Source organism: Arachis duranensis, chromosome 9 (assembly GCF_000817695.3).
Source record: "Arachis duranensis cultivar V14167 chromosome 9, aradu.V14167.gnm2.J7QH, whole genome shotgun sequence".
NCBI lineage: Eukaryota > Viridiplantae > Streptophyta > Magnoliopsida > Fabales > Fabaceae > Arachis > Arachis duranensis.
The window spans coordinates 114,100,035-114,119,923 of record NC_029780.3 but is presented as its reverse complement, the minus strand read 5'-3'; the positions used below and the strand labels follow the sequence as shown (position 1 = coordinate 114,119,923).

General features: G+C 32.6%; 2 protein-coding genes across 2 annotated transcripts; both read left to right on the top strand.

The window, feature by feature from the left end:
- The first annotated feature begins 7,362 nt into the window (after positions 1-7,362).
- On the top strand, positions 7,363-10,865 carry LOC107467322 (monooxygenase 2). Its single transcript, XM_016086375.3, has 6 exons — positions 7,363-7,625; positions 8,749-8,895; positions 9,170-9,226; positions 9,324-9,480; positions 9,602-9,830; positions 10,096-10,865. Exons 1-6 carry the CDS (start codon positions 7,537-7,539, stop codon positions 10,635-10,637), a joined length of 1,221 nt encoding a protein of 406 aa, XP_015941861.1. The 5' UTR covers positions 7,363-7,536; the 3' UTR covers positions 10,638-10,865.
- Positions 10,866-13,566: 2,701 nt separating this feature from the next.
- On the top strand, positions 13,567-16,369 carry LOC107467323 (monooxygenase 2). Its single transcript, XM_016086376.3, has 6 exons — positions 13,567-13,734; positions 13,818-13,964; positions 14,735-14,797; positions 14,883-15,048; positions 15,155-15,401; positions 15,754-16,369. The coding sequence occupies exons 1-6, from the start codon at positions 13,649-13,651 to the stop codon at positions 16,287-16,289; spliced, it is 1,245 nt and encodes a 414-aa protein (XP_015941862.1). The 5' UTR covers positions 13,567-13,648; the 3' UTR covers positions 16,290-16,369.
- The last annotated feature ends 3,520 nt before the right edge of the window (positions 16,370-19,889 follow it).

Genomic DNA, 19,889 nt, shown 5'->3' with positions numbered 1-19,889 from the left:
TATGCCTTGAACCAAACTCTCTAGATCCTCCCAAAATCTTATCTTGTGTTGTTCGTCCGAACCCACTTGCGGTGCATAGGCGCTAATCACATGAAAAGCACCTCCCTCCACCACAAGTTTGATAGAGATGATCCGATCTCCCACCCTCTTGACATCAACTACGTCCTTCTTCCACTGCTTATCCACAATTATTCCAACCTCATTCCTATTCTTCACCTTTCCTGTATACCAAAGTTTGAAACCAGAAGAATCCAACTCCCTAGCCTTTGCACCAACCCATTTCGTTTCTTGTAGGCACATAATGTTAATCTTCCTCCTTATCATGGTATCCACCACCTCCATGGACTTTCCTGTTAGAGTGCCTATGTTCCATGTCCCAAATCTCAACCTTTTGTCGCTTCGACCTTTACCTTTTCCTTTGTGAACTAGCTTATTTACCCTCGTCCGTTCACGAAAACGCGAGGACCCTTGCTCATTTAACACTACATCCGGGCACCGATGCAGCGGCTCTTGCTTTGACACCGTACTCGAGCCATACGGCGCGTTACTTCCGGGTAACGACCTAGCTTTAGCGCAATAATGTCTTTGATTCATGTCATGGGGGGTTCGGCTATATTTTTACGTTGGTTGCCGAAGACCTAACACAACCCTCCTCCTTTATCCGGGCTTGGGACCGGCTATGTACCGCAAGTGTAACATAGGCGGAGTTGGATTAGGAAATACCATAATGATAATTTTTTGTATATACATAATATTTGAGTAAAATACTATTTTAGTCCTTAATGTTTGGGCCAAATACTAATTTAGCTCATATCGTTCCAAACGTTAAGTTTCAAAAAGTTTCAAACGATTCGAATTTAATTTTGTCCTGCGATTAAATTTGACATGAACAATTAACGGAGTGAGTGATGCAGATATTAACATTGTTTTTAACTTTTTATTAGTTAAGTCATATTTTCTTATTTCTATGTGTTAAATAAACATAACCAAAATACTTTTGTCTTTCTTTTTGTATAAAATTAAAATTCTAATAATCAACCATTAATGTTTTAGAATTAAAGAAAAAGGGTTTACATTGATGGTCGTTGGTGTCTTAATTTTACTGATATTAAATGTTATTGACTCTTTAATATGCTAATTATTCATATCAAATTTAACAGTATAACATTAAACTTATTTAAAATTTTTTGAAATTAAAACAGAATGTTTAAAATGTTAAAGATTAAATTAATATTTAATCCAAACATTAGAGACTAAAATAATACTTTACACCATAATATTTTTTAAAAACTTTGGTAATGTGAGATGGGTAAAGATAACAAGTTATTTAGTTTCTTAACTAACAGTTTTGATTAGAGTTGAGGAAAAAAAAATTGTTTAGAAGACCTATTCTCTTTTATAATACCTAAAGTTAAATTAGAATAGTCGAATATCTATCAATAATATCCTAGATGATTAAGACAAAACTTTAGTACCTTAATTAGAAAATCTAATAACCAAAAATAGGGAGTATTTTCTAGGTTTTACCATCTATCTCACCAGTAGAGACGCAATATGATTTGTTTACGGTATCTTCTTTGACCTAATGGATTTTTTTTTTCCTTTCGTTTTTCATCTGGCCAGGCTAATCTGTTGATGAATATTATGTTGAGGATGCTTAGTTTAATTGTAGATATAGTGCTAGTTTATATTGGGTTTTTTAAGTGAAAAACTACTTGTTAAAAATTCTTAGAATCTTTAATTTTAAGATTATCTATATTAAATTATTAAAAAAGTTAAGAGAGTTGAAAGTATAGAAAAAAAGTAAAAAATATACCTAAATTTATAAACATAATTAAAAGAGTTTGATTTTTTTTATCTTTTATTATCCATAAATAAATTAAAAAATAATAATTTCTTAACATCAATAATTTATCTTTTATTTACATGAAACATAATTATTCAATTTGAGTTGTCAGTGTTAGGAAAATTCAACAAAAGTTTAAAACAAGAATCTGTCTAACAATGGAATCATCAAAAATAATTTTTCCACAACTGATTAAATAGGCGATACCAAAGATATTCCAAGTAGCAAATATAATGACAGAAATTAAATAATTAGACACCATAATTTTAATGTGGGAAAACCTCCAAAAGAGAGACAATCAGACATCAGAATAATGGGTACACAATCAGTCTTCCTAATAACACTAGGGCATCTCAACAATCAACAAAATACATCATCAAAATTGATGGAATCAACATAAACCTTCCACAAAGTGGGTATCTCAAATCAAACAAAAAAAAAAGACAATACAACTAGCAAGTTATATCCTAATGTTCATCCCTACACCAGGAATAATATACGAAAATTTCATAAAAAATGAAACGAATTTACCAGATCAATCAGATCAAGATAGCTTGCCATTTTCTCCCAAATTTTCTCTTCTCCCTCGACACAGTTTCCTTTTCATTCAAAGAATGAAGCTTCGTGCTTCCTGTCTCTCTCTCTCTTGCTTCCCATGGCTAATAGCCACTTTATTTTCCTTTTTTGTTTTTTTTTTAATTTTAATATGTGTGGGTCCCACTTGAGGTTGGGGACCCACCAACAAATCTTTTTCTTACCAACTCAAGTGGGGATAGACTGCTCTACCATACCCGCCTTCTCTTTGCAGGAATCAAACTTCGCTGCAGGTAAACTCTTAGTCATCATATCTAAACAATTATCATCAGTATGGATCTTTTCAAGTACATATGACTTCTTCTCAAGCGCTTGACGTATCCAATAATACCTCACCTCTATGTGTTTCGATCTGGAATGAAATGTCGGATTCTTGTTGAGATGGATAGCACTTTGACTGTCACAGAATAACACAAACTTCTCTTGATTGATGCCTAACTCTTGTAGAAATTTCTTCATCCACAAGAATTCCTTAGAAGCTTCAACAACAGCAATGTATTCTACCTCTATAGTAGACAAAGCAACACATTTCTGAAGTCGAGATTGTCACGACACAGCTCCCCCTACAAAAGTCATCATGTAACCAGAAGTAAACTTTCTTGAATCAAGATCCCCAGCCATATCCGCATATGTGTAACCATCCAACACAGGTTGGCCACTCCCAAAACATAAACAAACTCTGGAAGTACCATTAAGATATCTGAGAATCCACTTCACTGCTTGCCAGTGTTCCTTGCCAGGATTAGAGAGAAACCAACTAACAACTCCAACAGCATGAGCAATATCCGGCCTTGTGCAAACCATAGCATACATCAAACTGCCAACTGCAGATGCATATGGAATCTTCTTCATTTCTGCTTTCTCTTTCTCACTTGTAGGACATTGCTGCGAACTCAGCTTGAAATGACTAGCGAGTGGAGTACTAACAGATTTGGAATTACTCATACTAAACCTCTCTAAAACTTTCTCAATATATTTCTGCTGCGACAGCTATAGTTTTCCATTCTTCCTGTCACGAGTGATATTCATGCCAAGGATTTCCTTTGTAGGACCCAAATCCTTCATAGAAAAGGATATGTTCAAGTCTTTCTTAAGACTTTCAATCTTCTTAGTGTCATAACCAACAATCAACATGTCATCAACATAAAATAAGAGAATTATAAAATCACCATCAGAGAATTTCTTAACATACACACAATGATAAGAAAAAGTCTTACTATACCCATGACCTTCCATGAAGGAATCAAACTTCGTGTGGCCTTGGCGCTTGCTTCAGCCCATATAAGCTCTTCTTCAACTTGCATACAAGATGCTCCTTTCCTTTAACCTCGAAACCCTCTGGTTGCTCCATATAGATTTCTTTATCTATGTCACCGTAAAGGAATGCAGTCTTCACATCAAGCTGCTCAACCTCTAAATTCAAGCTAGCCGCCAATCCAAGCACAACTCGAATAGAGGACATTTTCACAACTGGAGAGAAAATCTCCTCAAAATCAATACCTTTCTTTTGCTCAAAGCTTTTCACAACCAATCGAGCTTTGTACCTTAGCCGTGAGATATTTTCATCCGCTTTCAATTTGAACACCCATTTATTCTTGAATGCTCTCTTACCATTATGCATGGGTTTTATTTCTTCTTGCATGGCCTTCAACCAATCTTCCTTATGCTCATTAGACATAGCTTTCTGGTAGCTCTCTGCCTTCCTAGTCTCAGTGTTCATCACATACTCATGAGGAGAGTATTTCTGAGAAGGATGACGCTCTCTAGTAGATCTTCTCAATTCAGGCTCAACTGGTGGTTCAGGTGGAACTTCAACATCTGACGAAACTTCTGCATTTGGCACCTCAAGTTGAGGTGTGAGTTCATCATGCAAATCATCACGATCATTATCAACTAGTACATCTCTCCCATCAACAGGAGGTCTAGTGGAAGAACCAGGTTCATCATTAGCAAAACGTCTAACAGTTATTGACTTATCTGTCTTCTCAAGATCTTCAATAGTTTGGTCTTCAAGAAAAATCACAACTCGACTTCTAATTATCTTCTTGCTCACCGGATCCCATAATCTGTAACCAAAATCTTCGTGACCATAACCCATGAAGATACACTGCTTTGACTTTTCATTTGGACATTTCATCTCTTGGAATGTGAACAAAAGCTCTGCAGCCGAACACTCGCAAGTGACTATAGGAGACATCTTTCCCTCTCCAAACTTTCTCTTGAACATCACCATTAAGTGGAACTGAAGGAGAAAGGTTGATCAGATCTACTGCAATCCTCATCGCTTCACCCCAAAAGGATTTAGGCAAATTTGCATGAGAGAGCATACATCTGACTCTATCATTGATAGTGCGATTCATTCTCTCTGCAACTCCATTATGTTGAGGAGTCTTAGGAACCGTCTTCTCAAGCTTGATCCCATGTCCTTTACAATACTCTTCAAACGGACCCCTGTATTCACCACCATTATCTGCTCGAACACATTTCAATTTCCTTCTTGTTTCTCTTTCAACACTTGCATGAAAGTGTTTGAAGATTTCGAGCACCTGATCTTTAGATTTCAAAACAAAAGCCCACACTTTTTGAGAATAATCTTCAATAGAAGTAACAAAATATGATGCACCACCTAGTGTCTTAGCATCTATAGTGCAAACATCAGTATGAGCTAAATCTAGAACATGTAATCTCTTATGAGGTTCAGAATTATGAAATGATACTCTAGCATGCTTTCCAACAAAACAATGAATGCAAGTATTTAAAGTTGTACCTTTCACTAGAAGTGAGTGCTTCTTGGCTAGGACGCTTAGTCCTTTCTCGCTCAAGTGACCAAGATGTATATGCCACAAATCAGAAGAGGAATCATCAGCTACATTCACATCTTCTTTGCACAACTTTACTTGCAACCGGTAGAGCAGTGAGACTATTGTCTTCCTTAGCAACAATGAGAGCCCCTTTGATAATCTTACATTTTTCACTACCAAAGGAAGTGCAATACCCCCTCTTGATCCAATGCTTTCACTGAAATGTGATTGAACCGCATATCTGGCGCATGCCTAACATTCTTCAACTGCAACTTGCATTCCATGTTAGTTTCAAGCCACATATCACCCATACCAATGATATCACACATTCATTTATCTCTCAATTTGATCTTGCCAAAATTTCCAGCAATATAAGAAGTGAAAAATTCATGCCTCAAAGTGACATGACATGAGGCACCAGAGTCCATAATCCAAGTGGAATCATCACATACAAGATTCACATAATTTTCATCATATGTGATAAGAACATCTTCATAAACAATAGCATCAATTTTTTTATCACTATTTACCTTTGTCTTCATTTTTTCCCCCTTGATTGTTCTCTTTTCAAGAATAGATATCTCTTGATATGCCTCGAATTGCCACAATGGTGACAAATGAACTCTTTTCTTGGTACTTTTCTCTTGACTTGCTTCGACTCTCTGATTTGTCAGAACTGTGAGATTTTCTACTTTGACATCTCTCCCGTGATTCTGAAACAAGTGTTTCTGACTGAGAGGGGGCATTAGTCAAACCTCGCTATTTTCTTCTGACTTCTTCATTCAACATGCTCTCTTTAACCATTGCTAACGTCAACTTCTCATTTGGAGCTGAGTTAGTCAGTGTCACAACCAGAACTTTCCAACTATCAGGTAAAGAGCTCAACAACAACAAGGCTTACAACTCATCATTCAAAGTGATCTTATTATTTGTCATTTGGTTCACTGTCTCCTGAAAAATGCTTAAGTGCTTCGACATTGATTTACCTACAACATACTTCATATTGACAAGAGCATTCGTTTTGGTGTCAACATGTGGATACACACTAAGATCAAGTCATTGCCTAATTAAAGCAACTGCCTTCCGATTCAACTTCTTCCATTCAGCATCGGATTTAGTACCTTTGGATTTATCTCCTTCCACATGATCATACAAGTCCTTACTATACAACATATCTTCCATGAGGGTCTTCCAAATTGAATAATTTTGGGAATTCAATTTAACCATATTTGGTCCATGAGTATTTTCTCTATTTAATCAGCACAGAGATAAACAACCAAAACTCTAGATACCACTTTGTTCGAAAAACTTAACAAAAGGTTCAAAACAAGAACCTGTCTAACAGTGGAAGCACCAAAAAAAATTTTAACACAACCTGTGTGATTAAATAGGCGATACCAAAGATACTCCAAGCAGGAAATATATTGATAAAAATTAAATAATCAGACACCAGAATTTTAATGTGAAAAAACTTCTAAAAGAGGGACAAAAAACCTACGGGACATAGTCTAGAAAAATTTTTCACTATCAGAATAACAGATACACAATTAGTCTTCCTAATAATACTAGAGCATCTCAACAATTAACAAAATATATCATCAAAATTAATGAAATCAACATAAACCTTTTACAAAATAAATATCTTAAATCAGACAAAAAAAATAATACAACTAATAAATTATATCCTAATTTTTATCTTTATATGAGAAATAACATATTAAAATTTCATAAAAAATAAAACAAATTTACCAAATCAATCAGATGAAGATAGCTTACCTTCTTCCCCCAAACTTTCTCTTCTCCGTCAACACCATTTTTTCTTTTCATTCAAAGAATGAAGCTTGGTGCTTCTCTCTCTCTCTTTCTTCCCATGGCTAATAGCCACTTTATTTTCCTTTTTTTTGTTTTTTGTTTTTATTTTAGTATGTGTAGGTCCCACTTGAAGTTGGGGACCTACCAACAATCAGCAATGACGATTTTTTCCGCCCAAACAATTGCATGTGCACAGATGGTTTGCCTCAAGAGTGATTACTCATTAGTGATAACAATTAATAGTAAAAAAAAATAATACGGATAAACTTAGAAGGCATTAAAATAAAAAAGGGTCGTTAGTGCTTACGTATGACCAGTCATCAGCAACAAATGAATTATGGGACATTGGTCCTTCAATAATCAATGTCATAATCATAGTCGTCATCATGTATTTCCAACCACACTACTTAAGTTCCCTGCATGTGATGTGTTCAATCATAACATTCACTTTAAAGTTTAAGTATTCTCCCCAAAAGCAAAAGCATGGAAACAACAACAGTGTTAATTGAAGAAGATATTGTGATTGTTGGTGCTGGAATTGCTGGCCTAACTGCTGCCTTAGGGCTTCACAGGTATCTTCCATCAAAATAATAGACTTTTGTATTATATTTAATTCATATGATGATTATAGCTTTAATTATTTTGTTGGTCTTTATAGTTTTATCAAATTTACAATTAGTTTCATATATTTTTTTTCCTTTCGATTGAGTTTTTATACTATTTATAATTAAGTCTTTGAAAAGAAAAAAAAATATAAAAACCTAATTGAAAGTTTGATAAAACTATAGGAATCAAGAGTTAAACCATGATTATATGTGATTGTGTACTAAAAATATAAACCTTTTTTGTACATAATTAATTTTTATAATGACCTACAAACATGGTCAAAAAAGAGTTAAGTTTGAGCTAAAAGGATGGAACCCAAAAGAACATCTTGAGGAGTTGAATTTCTCTTCAGTGGAAACTATATTGGTGGAAGTGGATTGGTTAGATTTGGAGTGCAAAGGTGTCATCTAGTTAAAAAAAAACCAAACTAGATGTCCCTTCACTAATGTCACATGTCAGGAGCTTTTAGGCTTTAGTTTAACGTGCGAAAATCAATTTCTTACCTTTCCAGTTGACAAGACTTGAGGTGACAGGAACACCTAAAGATATTTTGGAAAAAGCAATAAACCAAATATCAGATTAAAAACCATTGGATAATAGCACTATAAAAGGACCTCAAACCATCTATTCAAATCAGGATCTTCTTCTTCAATTTCACTACTTTTCACTTTCACCTTCTTCTAGGTCTTTCTTACTTCTGAAACTAACAAGCTAAAAAATACATCTTTTCCTCTACCCAAATTTTCTTTCATTGTTCTTCATTTTATTCACCACCTTCACGAGTAAAAACTGGCGTTCTGGTGTTCCACCAAAACACTCGACAACCATTAACCAACCGCTGTTTACTTTAAACAAAGCTCATTCATCCTCTTGTGACATTAGTGGAGATCTCAACACTTGTTCTCCACTTCTATTTCTCATCATTAGTTCTTGTATTGCTTATTTGCCATTAATAGAAGTATTTTTCCTCACAAGTTTACTTACTCCGAATCTCTCATCTTAACTATTATTTTTCACTTAATTTATTTTTCACAAAACCCACCCGAATCAATATGATTTAGAGATCATAATATAAATTGTTTGATGCAGGTTGGGTATCCCAAGTTTGGTGCTAGAATCTTCAGATAAACTGAGAGCTACTGGTTTTGCTCTAACAGTATGGAAGAATGCATGGAAGGCCTTGGATGCTGTTGGTGTTGCAAACACCCTCCGCTCCAAACATTTTCAACTTGAAGGGTAACTACCAACTAACTATTTTCTCATATCATACTTATTCGCATTGTCAATATGTGATCTTTGAGTTAATATTCAAATTGATCCCTGAAGTTAAAATGGTCCCTTAAGCAGGGACTAATACGAATACTAAGTTAGGAAATCAAATTGAGTAGATCGATTTTGATGACCAGATTGAGACTTGAATAATGTAACTTTAGGGACTAATCTGAATATTAACTCGTGATCTTTCAGGTTTGAATTAGTTAAACTGAATAAGAAGTTAATTTGTTTGCAGGAATGTGAATACTTCATTGATCACAGGGCAACAGACATCAACTGGTTCTTTCAAGAAGTGAGTACACTATATATGCTTTTTGTTTGATTATTATTATTCAGTTCTAGTTTAATCTGAGAAGTTTTCCATATGGAATGATTTTCAATGGATGCAGTGAAAGTCGTTGTGTTAAAAGGCACTTAATGTTGGAAGCACTTGCCAGTGAGATTCCTAATGACAGAATCAGATACTTGTCAAAGGTTGTAGCTATTGAGGAATCTGGATTCTCTAAGATACTGCATCTTTCTGATGGAACAACCATCAAAACTAAGGTAACTAAAACAATGTGTTACATTTCATGACATATACATAACAAACAAGTTTTATGCAATGAATGCTAGTAAACCTTAACTGATCCATATAAATGGATGTTTGGTGTTTGCAACTGAATAGGTTTTGATTGGTTGTGATGGAGTGAACTCTGTGGTTACAAAGTGGTTAGGCTTCAAGGAGGCCGCTTTCGCCGGAAGATCTGCAATCAGGGGATATACAGAGTACAAGAACAATCATGGGTTTGAGCCTAAGTTTATGCAGTTCTTCGGATACGGTTTTCGAACTGGGGTTATTCCTACTGATGAAAAGGGTGTTTATTGGTTTTTTACTTGGAATCATACCAATCAAGGTGATTCCTTTTTTTCAGCCCAGTAGAATTGTTTTAAGCTTCCTTATTTAAACTCCTAAAACAAGCTAAATTATGTTAAAAAAAAAGGTGTTGTCTTGATCATAGATTCTTGCAAACCACTATGCACACTAACACTTGTTTAAGGAATAGTCCTTGAATCTTTTTTCAAAGTTGGTTTATTGTGGAAATTGTTGATTACTTTGAACATTCATTTACAATGGTTATTAGCCTATGAGATTTGATATTATAGTTACCATTCTTGCAGAGAAAGATCAAGAACATGACCCAACTAAATTGAAGCAATTTGTGTTGGACAAGCTTGAGAAAATGCCAAGTGATGTAAGATCAGTCATAGAAAACACTGAGCTACATAGCTTCTTTTCGTCGCGACTTAGATATAGACCTCCATGGGAGCTCTTGTTTGGAAACATCAGCAAAGGAAACGTTTGTGTCGCCGGAGATGCATTCCATCCCATGACTCCTGATCTTGGCCAAGGCGGTTGTTCTGCATTGGAAGATGGTGTTGTTCTTGCAAGGTGCTTAGGTGACGTATTCTCCAAGAAACAAGGAACACAGCAATTGAAAGATGAACAACAATACAAGAGGATTGAGGAAGCTTTGAAGAAATATGCAAATGAGAGAAGATGGAGAGGCATTGATCTCATTAGCACTGCCTATATGATTGGTGTTTTTCAGCAGGGTGGTTCTAAATTGGTTGCTTTTTTGAGGGACAAATTCTTGGCTACATCCCTTGCTGGTTTGTTACTCAAGAAATCTGATTTTGATTGTGGAAAATTAGACGACTAATAATGAACCCAGAGAAATCTACCGAGAGAAATCTTTGACTCGAATCCATAACTTTTATGTGAATATGGAAAGATTATGTTATTTGAGCTCTAGTTTATTGGCGCTGTTTTATCACAACTTATGAAATCATTATCTTTTTTGTAAAATAACATGGATATCATAGTTGTTATGTTGTGTTTACCATGAACCAAATAAATTTGTGAATTGAGGGTTTGTTTTACATTTAAATAGTTGTTAATCTTAACCAAAGAGAAATAAATTTGACCCAAATAAATCATATTGGTGAATAATACTATATAGAGTATTGTATATTTGAATAGTTTTTATACGTAAAAAAAATAAATAGTACTGTATACTTGCAATGGATAGTACTAGACAAAAACGATTACATGAGTTGTATCTTACATTAATATTTTATATGAAAAAATTTAAAATTCAGATAAAAATCATAGGCGAAAATTTCGAAAGAAATTCATTATATTCAAAATAAATAACACTATTTTTTTACATTGTTACACACAGAAAAATGCTTATTATTTTTTGTGTGGAAGAGAGCTGAGTGCATCTCATAATGATGGGAGAAGAGATGAGTTTTTCATTGCTATGGTGTGATTCCAATTTGTTTCATTTTTTAAATCAACAATCACAAATCGGATGGTCCGATTTGTGTTTTTGAAAATAAAAAAAATTTTAATGTTGAAATCGGACCGTCTGATTTCTATTTTAAAAAATAAAAAAAATTAAAAATACAAAATGGACCATGCGATTTGTAGTTTTTTTTTTATCAAACAAATCGGACCCTTCGATTTGTACTTTACTTTTTTTTCAAACAAATCGGACCGTCCAATTTGAATAAAACACCATATAAAAAAAACACATAATCTTCCCATAACAATGTATTACACATATATTTATACAATATAAAAAAAATTAGCCACAGAAAAATTACAATTGCATATAGTGATTTTTGAATACCAATTTTTCTATACGAAAAAAATTATAGAGCTATTATCCCCAAAAATATTTTCCGGGTAAAAACTCATACTACATCATTTTTAGGTATTATTCGCACCTCTTTCGGTGAGAAAAAATACACTAACTTTTTCTTTCTCTCCCTTGGTATTTTGAAACAAAGCAATCCTGCACTATTTATAAGGATACAACATAGGAATAGATTTTCTCAATTTTTTTAATTAAAAAAATAAAATATAATTTTTTATTTTTTAATATTTTTTATATTTTTTTGTTTCACCTATAAAATATATAGTAAAAAAATCATATTTTATTTTCTTAAATTTTAAGTAAAATAAAAAATTGAGAGAATCTATTCTACATTATCCTTTAAAAGAGTTATTGTATATCTATCTATCTATTTATCTATTTATAATCTATAAAGATTAATACTAATTTTTTATACAATAAATTTTAATCATTTTATTTTTTTAATAATGTCACATCAACACTTCTAAATATTATTACTTCATTTTTTAATCTTTCATATAAATTATTAAAAATTACTCTAAATAAATTTAAATTTGGCATAATATTTTTTTGTTAGATATATTTAAATATATCATAATTATAAAATTGATTTATATTTTTATATTATATTTTTTATATTTTTATTTGAATTTATTTTTTTCTAACTTTTTTCTAATTATTTGTAAATAATAAAAAAAACAAAGATGTAGAGCAATAATTTTTCTTTAAAATATTCAACGGTCAAATACTGCACCTGTGTCCACAGTAAAGCCATCATATTTTGTTTTGAACAATAATGTTTTAGGAGTCAGCAATGAGAAGAAGCTAAATGACTAGATTCAATGCATGTTGATCACAAAATCTGTCCATAATATGGCTGCACTTCAAATTTGTTTTTGCCATCTTTGGATCTCTCGCCACTCTTACTAGCTTATCCATGAATATTCAAGTGAAAGTAAAAATGCAATAAATAATTAAATAGTGAATAATATATTAACATCGCCGTGTAGTTTAGAATCATAACGGTAAAGTATTCAATTGCTCCTTACGTTTTGGTCGTTTGGTTCTTAAGGTTTAAAGTGTTTTATCTAAAAAAATTTCATTTAATTTGAATATAATTTTACTGTAAGATCAAAATTAAATAATTAACAGAATGTCATACATGACAATAGTATAAGAACAAAGTTGATAATTTGAAAAACAAGTATAAGTTCCAGAGACACAAAATCAACCGTAGATGCATCAATTCATTTATTTATCATTTTTCTTACAATTTAAATGAAATATTTTTTATAAAACTAAGGAGAATGATAAATAAACGTATTGATGCATCCACGGTTGATTTTGTGCCTTTGGAACTTGTACTTATTCTCCAAATTATCGACCTTGTTCTTATAGTGCTGTCATGTAGGACATTCCGTTAATTATTTAACTTTGACCTCATGATGGAACTAATTCATTGAAGTTAAATTAAACTTTTGTTAGATTCAAATAGAACATTTTAAATCTTAAAGACCAAAATAAAATTATATCCAAACATAAGGGACCAATTTAGTACTTTACCAGAATCATAATATTATATATATGTTATGCTACGTGTATACTAAACTTAGCTACTAAAATTAGCTATTAGTATAAAATGCATGTTGAAATATAAATACACATTAAAAATAAATTAAACTACACATATATTTATACACATATAATTGGTAAGGTCACGTATATGATGACTCAAAAATATGCATAGTTTAAATAAATCACCTTGATTATTTTATAAATCACAAAAATTACATGATGCTTCAATATTTGTTTTTAGTGACAGATATACTCTGTGAGTCTTGAAGCAAATAAAAAAGAATCACGGCACCTTTAATCTTAAATAAGCACAACCGTCACCACTCACCATGTTTGACCAAAAGCACTTATAAAAACAAGTGTACCCACATATATAAATAAGGATATAATAATTAGAAGCACATATCCAATAATAAGAGATAACACACACATCAAAGATTAAGGCCTATTAAGAAATGGAAACAACAACAACATTAGTTAAAGATATTGTGATTGTGGGTGCTGGTGTTTCTGGCCTTACAACTGCCTTAGGACTTCAAAGGTACAATATACTATACTTTTATGTATTCAAATGTGTATTTAAATTTCCAAGATTTACTTTACTAATACACATGTAATTTGCAGATTGGGTATCCCAAGTTTGGTGTTAGAATCTTCAGATAAATTGAGAGCCACTGGTTTTGCTCTATTAACATGGAAGAATGCATGGAAGGCTTTGGAAGCTGTTGGTGTTGCACACATCCTTCGCCCCAAACATGTTCACCTTCATGGGTAATAAACCCTATTATGAACTAAGAGTAAAAAATTATAGAATAAACACTCAAATTGATTTTACATTACATAATTTGGTTTTTAAGAAATTTTTATTCTCCAGAGAGAATTATTCTCGTTGGACAGATTGGTCCGTCTGTCTTTCCGTGCTTCTAATCAAATTTTAATATGCATGTTGGATAAATAATTTTTAATAGAATAAATGACCATTTGTACTTATGAAAGATAAAAATATTGACATATGTTTTCATACTAAATCGAAATTAAGCTTGTTTCCACACAAGATGCCTTCTGTGTGACAAAAGTACCCTGTCTTTGGAGGGTTGGAGTGCCACATAGAGTATTTTTGTCACACGAAGAAAATCTTGCATGGGTACAAGTTTAGTTTCGATCTAGTATGAGTACATATGTTAGTGTTTTCATCTTTTATGGTCATTTTTAATAAATTTTAGGGTTTAGCTAAGTTTATCATTAATAAAAAAATTTTAAAAGTTTTTATTTAATGAATGTAAAACAAATGCATTGAAAACTTAAATTTTTTATATTTTCAATAAAAAAAAAATTCTTAAAGCACGAAATAAATAACCCTAAATTTTATTATAAAATAATTAGGTCTAAAGAATAGACTCTAAGATGGAACGACTAAGAATAACTTTTTAGAGAATAAAAGTTAGTTGGAAATCAAAGTATTTGATATGAAATTCTTTGGATTAGTTTGGTGTTTACTTGAAATTTATAATACTAATAATGTGTGTATTGGATTACTGCAGGAATGTGACTACTTCATTGATCACAGGGCAACAAACATCAACTGTTTCGTTCAAGGGAAAGGAGTAAGTACACTCTATAATGATATATAGATTAATTTCACTATAATCACTTTTGTTCATTGAATATATTTTGTTTTATTTTATGCAGTGGAGCCTCTGAAACCAGATGCATTAAAAGGGAATTATTGTTGGAAGCACTTGCCAATGAGCTTCCAAGTGGAACCATTAGGTACTTGTCAAAGGTTGTTGCTATTGAGGAATCTGGTTTCTCTAAGATTCTCCATCTTGCTGATGGAACATCCATCAAAACCAAGGTAAGAAATTATTCATTTAACCAACCAATTTGTTATGAAAAATATATTACACAATGCAAGTTAGTAAAGTTTAACATATGATAGATGATTGTTTGTATCTTTAAAGGTATTGATTGGTTGTGATGGAGTGAACTCGGTGGTGGCAAGGTGGTTAGGCTTCAAGGCGGCGGCTTTCGTGGGGAGATCGGCGATCAGGGGATGTACAGAGTTGAAGAACAATCATGGGTTTGAGCACAAGTTCATGCAATTCTTTGGAGATGATTTTAGAGCTGGTGCTATTCCTATTGATGACAAGACCCTTTATTGGTTCTTCACTTGGACACCATCCCCCCAAGGTGATAATCTCTTTTGCATTAATCATTTCATTCAAAAAACATAAGTTCATAAGTTTGTATTCTTTATAGAATCCTGATTTTTATAAAGATTTTAAAGTTTGAGTTTGATTCAATGGGACAATAAGTATTTGACTTGTCATGCGAGCATTTAACCTATCAATGATTCTGAAAATCGGACTGAACAGGTCAATTTGATCCGACTAATAAAAAATTAGCCACTAAATTGGATTGATTCATGGGTAAAAATCAGTAGTTAGCAAACTAGTAAAATATTAAAAAAATCGATCAAAAAATTAAAAAATTAGCTGAACCGATATGATGTTTTAATGGTTAATTTGGTTCAAAATAATAAAACACTAAAATGTATAATACCCAGCAAAATTGAAGCAATTTGTGTTAGAGAAGCTTGAGAAGTTGCCAAGTGATATTAGAACAGTGATAGAAAACACAGAGTTACATAGCTTTATGTCATCTCCATTGAGATATAGACATCCATGGGAGCTCTTGTTTGGAAACATCAGCAAAGGGAATGTGTGTGTTGCCGGAGATGCACTCCATCCGATGACGCCGGACCTCGGCCAAGGTGGTTGCTCTGCTTTAGAAGATGGTGTTGTTCTAGCAAGGTGCCTAGGTGAGGCATTATTATCACTCTCCAATAATGAAGAGGGAGAGGAACAAGAATATAAGAGGATTGAGGAGGCTTTGAAGAAATATGCAAATGAGAGGAGATGGAGAAGCATTGATCTTGTTACAAGTGCCTATGTTGTTGGTACTATTCAAGAGGGTGGTGGTGGTTCTAAATTGGTTTCTTTTTTTAGGGACAAGTTTTTGGCTCCATTTCTTGCTGGCTTGGTGTTGAAGAAATCTGATTTTGATTGTGGGAAACTAAAGGAGGACTACAATTGATGAAAATCAAGTGAAACAATTGTCTTTGTAAAATGGTTAATTACAAGTGAGAATAATACTATTAAGGTTCAAATGTTCAATTACTCCTAAGAAAATGTTGGGGACTAAAATTTGAAATTCATAGTTTTTCCTTTTTTAAAAAAAAAAATTAGTTTTGCATTCATTAACTACCACTAAAATAAATGTATAATATTATATTTAATAAGTATAGTTATAGATGTTAAATATATAAAAATATAGAGTGGATTTTACTCAACTGTTTTTTAATTAAAGAATTAATTATTTCTTATGACATGTCAAATAGTTATTGGATAAAATAGATTATGTCATTATGTCTAATTTGTTTGAGTATTTTGATTTCGAAAATATACTGAGTTAAACTGCATTTGGTTCCTCTTAACTAAGTGGGGTTAGCATTTAGGTGATTTATTAAGTTTTAGATAACTTAGATGGTTTACAAGAGTGTGAATCTCTTGGAATTGGTAATTGTAATCTATCTTAACTAAAGTAGGATAACTTATGTGGTTTACAAGAGTGTGAATCTTTTGGAATTGGTAATTGTAATCTATCTTAATTAAAGTATAAATTCTACCATTATTCTAATGGAGACTGGATGTAAGTCACATTACACTTCGTGGCCAAATTAGAATATATTGGGGCGTCACTCTTCTATTTCTCTATTTTCTACACTTTTTGTTCTACATATTTAGGCGAAAAAATCACAAATAATTTCCTGATTTATTATTTCACTACATAATCTGTAAAAGTGATTCCTTGATTCAATTTTCTATTTTTAACTCACTTAGTTTATAATCTTCAAAACGTATAGTTTGCGTTAACGGTGTATTATTGCATTATGAAAATCAAATAATGTATAATTTAGATTTTGTACATTCGATTTAAAATCTATTATTTAAAATATAAACTTTTATATTCAAAGAGGATAATACTTTAAGGCTAATTCATTTATCTAATAATGCTCAAAATCCATATCAATTGGAACTAACAAGAACATATTAATTTAATAACCATTAGCATTGCATTTACATGTACCATAGATAAGCAAAATGAAGGTTCAAATAAACAATGAAAAAACCTAAACCTGCTAAGAACTAGTGAATTTAGTAACAACTTTGATTCCTTAAAAAATAGCATGCTTTGCGAACTTAGGAATTCATAATCATAATCATAATTATTATTGTGTTTATTGATACAATATAAAAATTATTATAAAAATTATGAAATTAAAAAAAGGAAAAATTATTTATTTTAATATTCTATTCTTTTAAAATTGATTCCACTATTGATATAGAGTGAGAAAGTGAAGTTGTGAATTGTTCTACAGCTGAAAACGAATAAGCAACAAAAAAAAAGAATTTGTATATAAGAGTAAAGAAAATTAGCAAAATCAGTAAGAGCATTACATTTTTCATTAATCGAGATCTTCATTCTATTCTTAAAAAAGTGTGAAACAGCAGTAACACTGACAATTTAAAAATTAGACAAATCAAATAAAAGAGTCATGTTTTTAAAGAGGTGAAATTTCATAATCTTTATCAATAAAACTACAAATATAGAACCATGTTAATCGTCAACAAGAGGTTAGAAGTTGAGAGATCCACCTAATACCTTGGAGAGGAGGGTGAGAGATATCTATTTATGTTATGTATTTTTTTTTTCAACAATGTGCAAGAGACCTTCCATATTATAACGGAATAAAAATACTTCTTGATTGAATAATAGCTAAATTTTGACAAAAATAAGAATTTTTTATTTTAATAAATAAATATTTTTACGAAAAATTATCGATTTAAATTTTTTTGATATATCTCGTTTATAGTGTAAACGATATGACATTGCGTATATCTCGTCTACACTATAAATTAGATATGACACGTCAACATAACACGTGTATATCTTATTTACACTGTAAACGATATATGGCCCGTACGCGTCTATATATAGAAGTTGTTTATAGCTTAGTTCCGGGCTCCAATTTGACTTTATCAATATCTTTCTCCCCTCTTTTAACCCTTTCCGACTATACCTTTGACCCAAGCGGTGATGGCACGCCAAGTGAAAAATGACGGGGACATAAACAAGCTGAACGAGACAACACATTACACCGGGGCGGCCGACTTCCAGGTTAGTTTCGTTATAGTTGTTAAATTTAATGATGTTGCCATTGTTAGGGTAGTCATGAAGATCTAGAACGTTGGTATATGAGTTAGGAGTTAGGTTTGTAGGCCGAATTTAGAACTCTATCCGCTTGTGCTAGGTTGGTATGACATAAATATTATTAGTTTGGAACTCTGTTATTCCTGTGCTATGTTGTTAGTAGTTATAATGTTGTAGTTTGAATTTGCCTATTATCGAATATGTAATGTAGAGACATGTGTAGGCTAGAAAGTTGAAATACTGTATTCTTAAGGCTAAAATATTTTTTTTTGTCATTCTTCAGAGGCCTCGCCTCCTACTGTCCCTGCGAGTTAGCTGTACTTTACCTCCACCGGACGCCATCGTCCCGTATCTGGCTGAGGCCGAATTCGGCAACACCGTGCCCCTTAGGGATTTACCTTTCACAATTCTCTGATTTCGGCACTGGTGGAGCGATGACATCCAGAGACGCACACATTTCATCTCCCGTGGGGTGAGGTCACTATCATCCTGCAGGACGTGGCATACCACCTTGGCCTACGCGCACACGGTAACCCCGTCGGGGGGTGCCTCCGTGACTTTGGTAGGTGGTACCATACGGAGACGTGGGCGTTGTGACGAATGGATTTTTGACGGTTTAGAATTTCTCAAATAAAATCTCGTTGTAAAGTATAGTTTCTAAACCAAGCAATAATCCTTTCGTACAAAAATTTGTTTGTCACTAGTACAAACCCCTAAACTCTATAAACCGAAGTATTTAAACCTCGGGTCGTTCTCCCTAGGATTTACAATAAAGTGTTTATGTTATTGGTTGTGAGTTATATTTGGGGTTTTAATAAGAGGCATGAAAGATAAATGGCAAGAAAGTAAACTAACAACTATAAAAGGCTCTCGGCAAGGTATGAAAATTAGAAGTTCTATCCTAGCTATCCTTCTCAATTGTGATGAAAATTGTTCATTGCTACCACTTAGTTAACCTCTAACCATGGAGGAAAGTCAAGTGGATGAATCAATTTGATTCCTCAAGTCCTAATCAACTCCTAAAGGAAAGATTAGCTTTAGAGGTATTCAAATCAATTAGCAACTTCCAATTATCAATCAACAAAAGGATTAGATAACTCAAGAGTCACTAATTACTCAACCAAAGCCAAGAGGAACAAAAGCTACACTAAAACCCAACCAAGCATTTCATCAAACACTTGGAAGGCATAAAAGAAAAGCATAGTAGATTGATAACAAGAAGAGAATCTAACAACAATTATTGCAAAGAATTAACAACAACAATCAAGGAAATCACAATTATCATGAATTACCTCAAATTGCATTATTGAAATGAAACTAAAGAACAACAATCTATCCAAAACAAAATGAAGAATTACAATTATAAAAGCACATAACTAGAAAGAGAGAGATGAGAAGATTGAGAATTGATAAAGGAAAATT

What these genes read in the sequence shown, in the direction of transcription:
- LOC107467323 (XM_016086376.3), top strand. Translation starts at nt 13,649, where the DNA reads ATGGAAACAACAACAACATTAGTTAAAGATATTGTGATTGTGGGTGCT. An exon ending in ACTGCCTTAGGACTTCAAAG is followed by an intron (nt 13,735 to 13,817) that starts GTACAATATACT and finishes TGTAATTTGCAG; the next exon opens with ATTGGGTATCCCAAGTTTGG. An exon ending in AGGTGATAATCTCTTTTGCA is followed by an intron (nt 15,402 to 15,753) that starts TTAATCATTTCA and finishes AAAATGTATAAT; the next exon opens with ACCCAGCAAAATTGAAGCAA.
- LOC107467322 (XM_016086375.3), top strand. Translation starts at nt 7,537, where the DNA reads ATGGAAACAACAACAGTGTTAATTGAAGAAGATATTGTGATTGTTGGT. An exon ending in GCTGCCTTAGGGCTTCACAG is followed by an intron (nt 7,626 to 8,748) that starts GTATCTTCCATC and finishes TGTTTGATGCAG; the next exon opens with GTTGGGTATCCCAAGTTTGG. An exon ending in GAACAACCATCAAAACTAAG is followed by an intron (nt 9,481 to 9,601) that starts GTAACTAAAACA and finishes GCAACTGAATAG; the next exon opens with GTTTTGATTGGTTGTGATGG.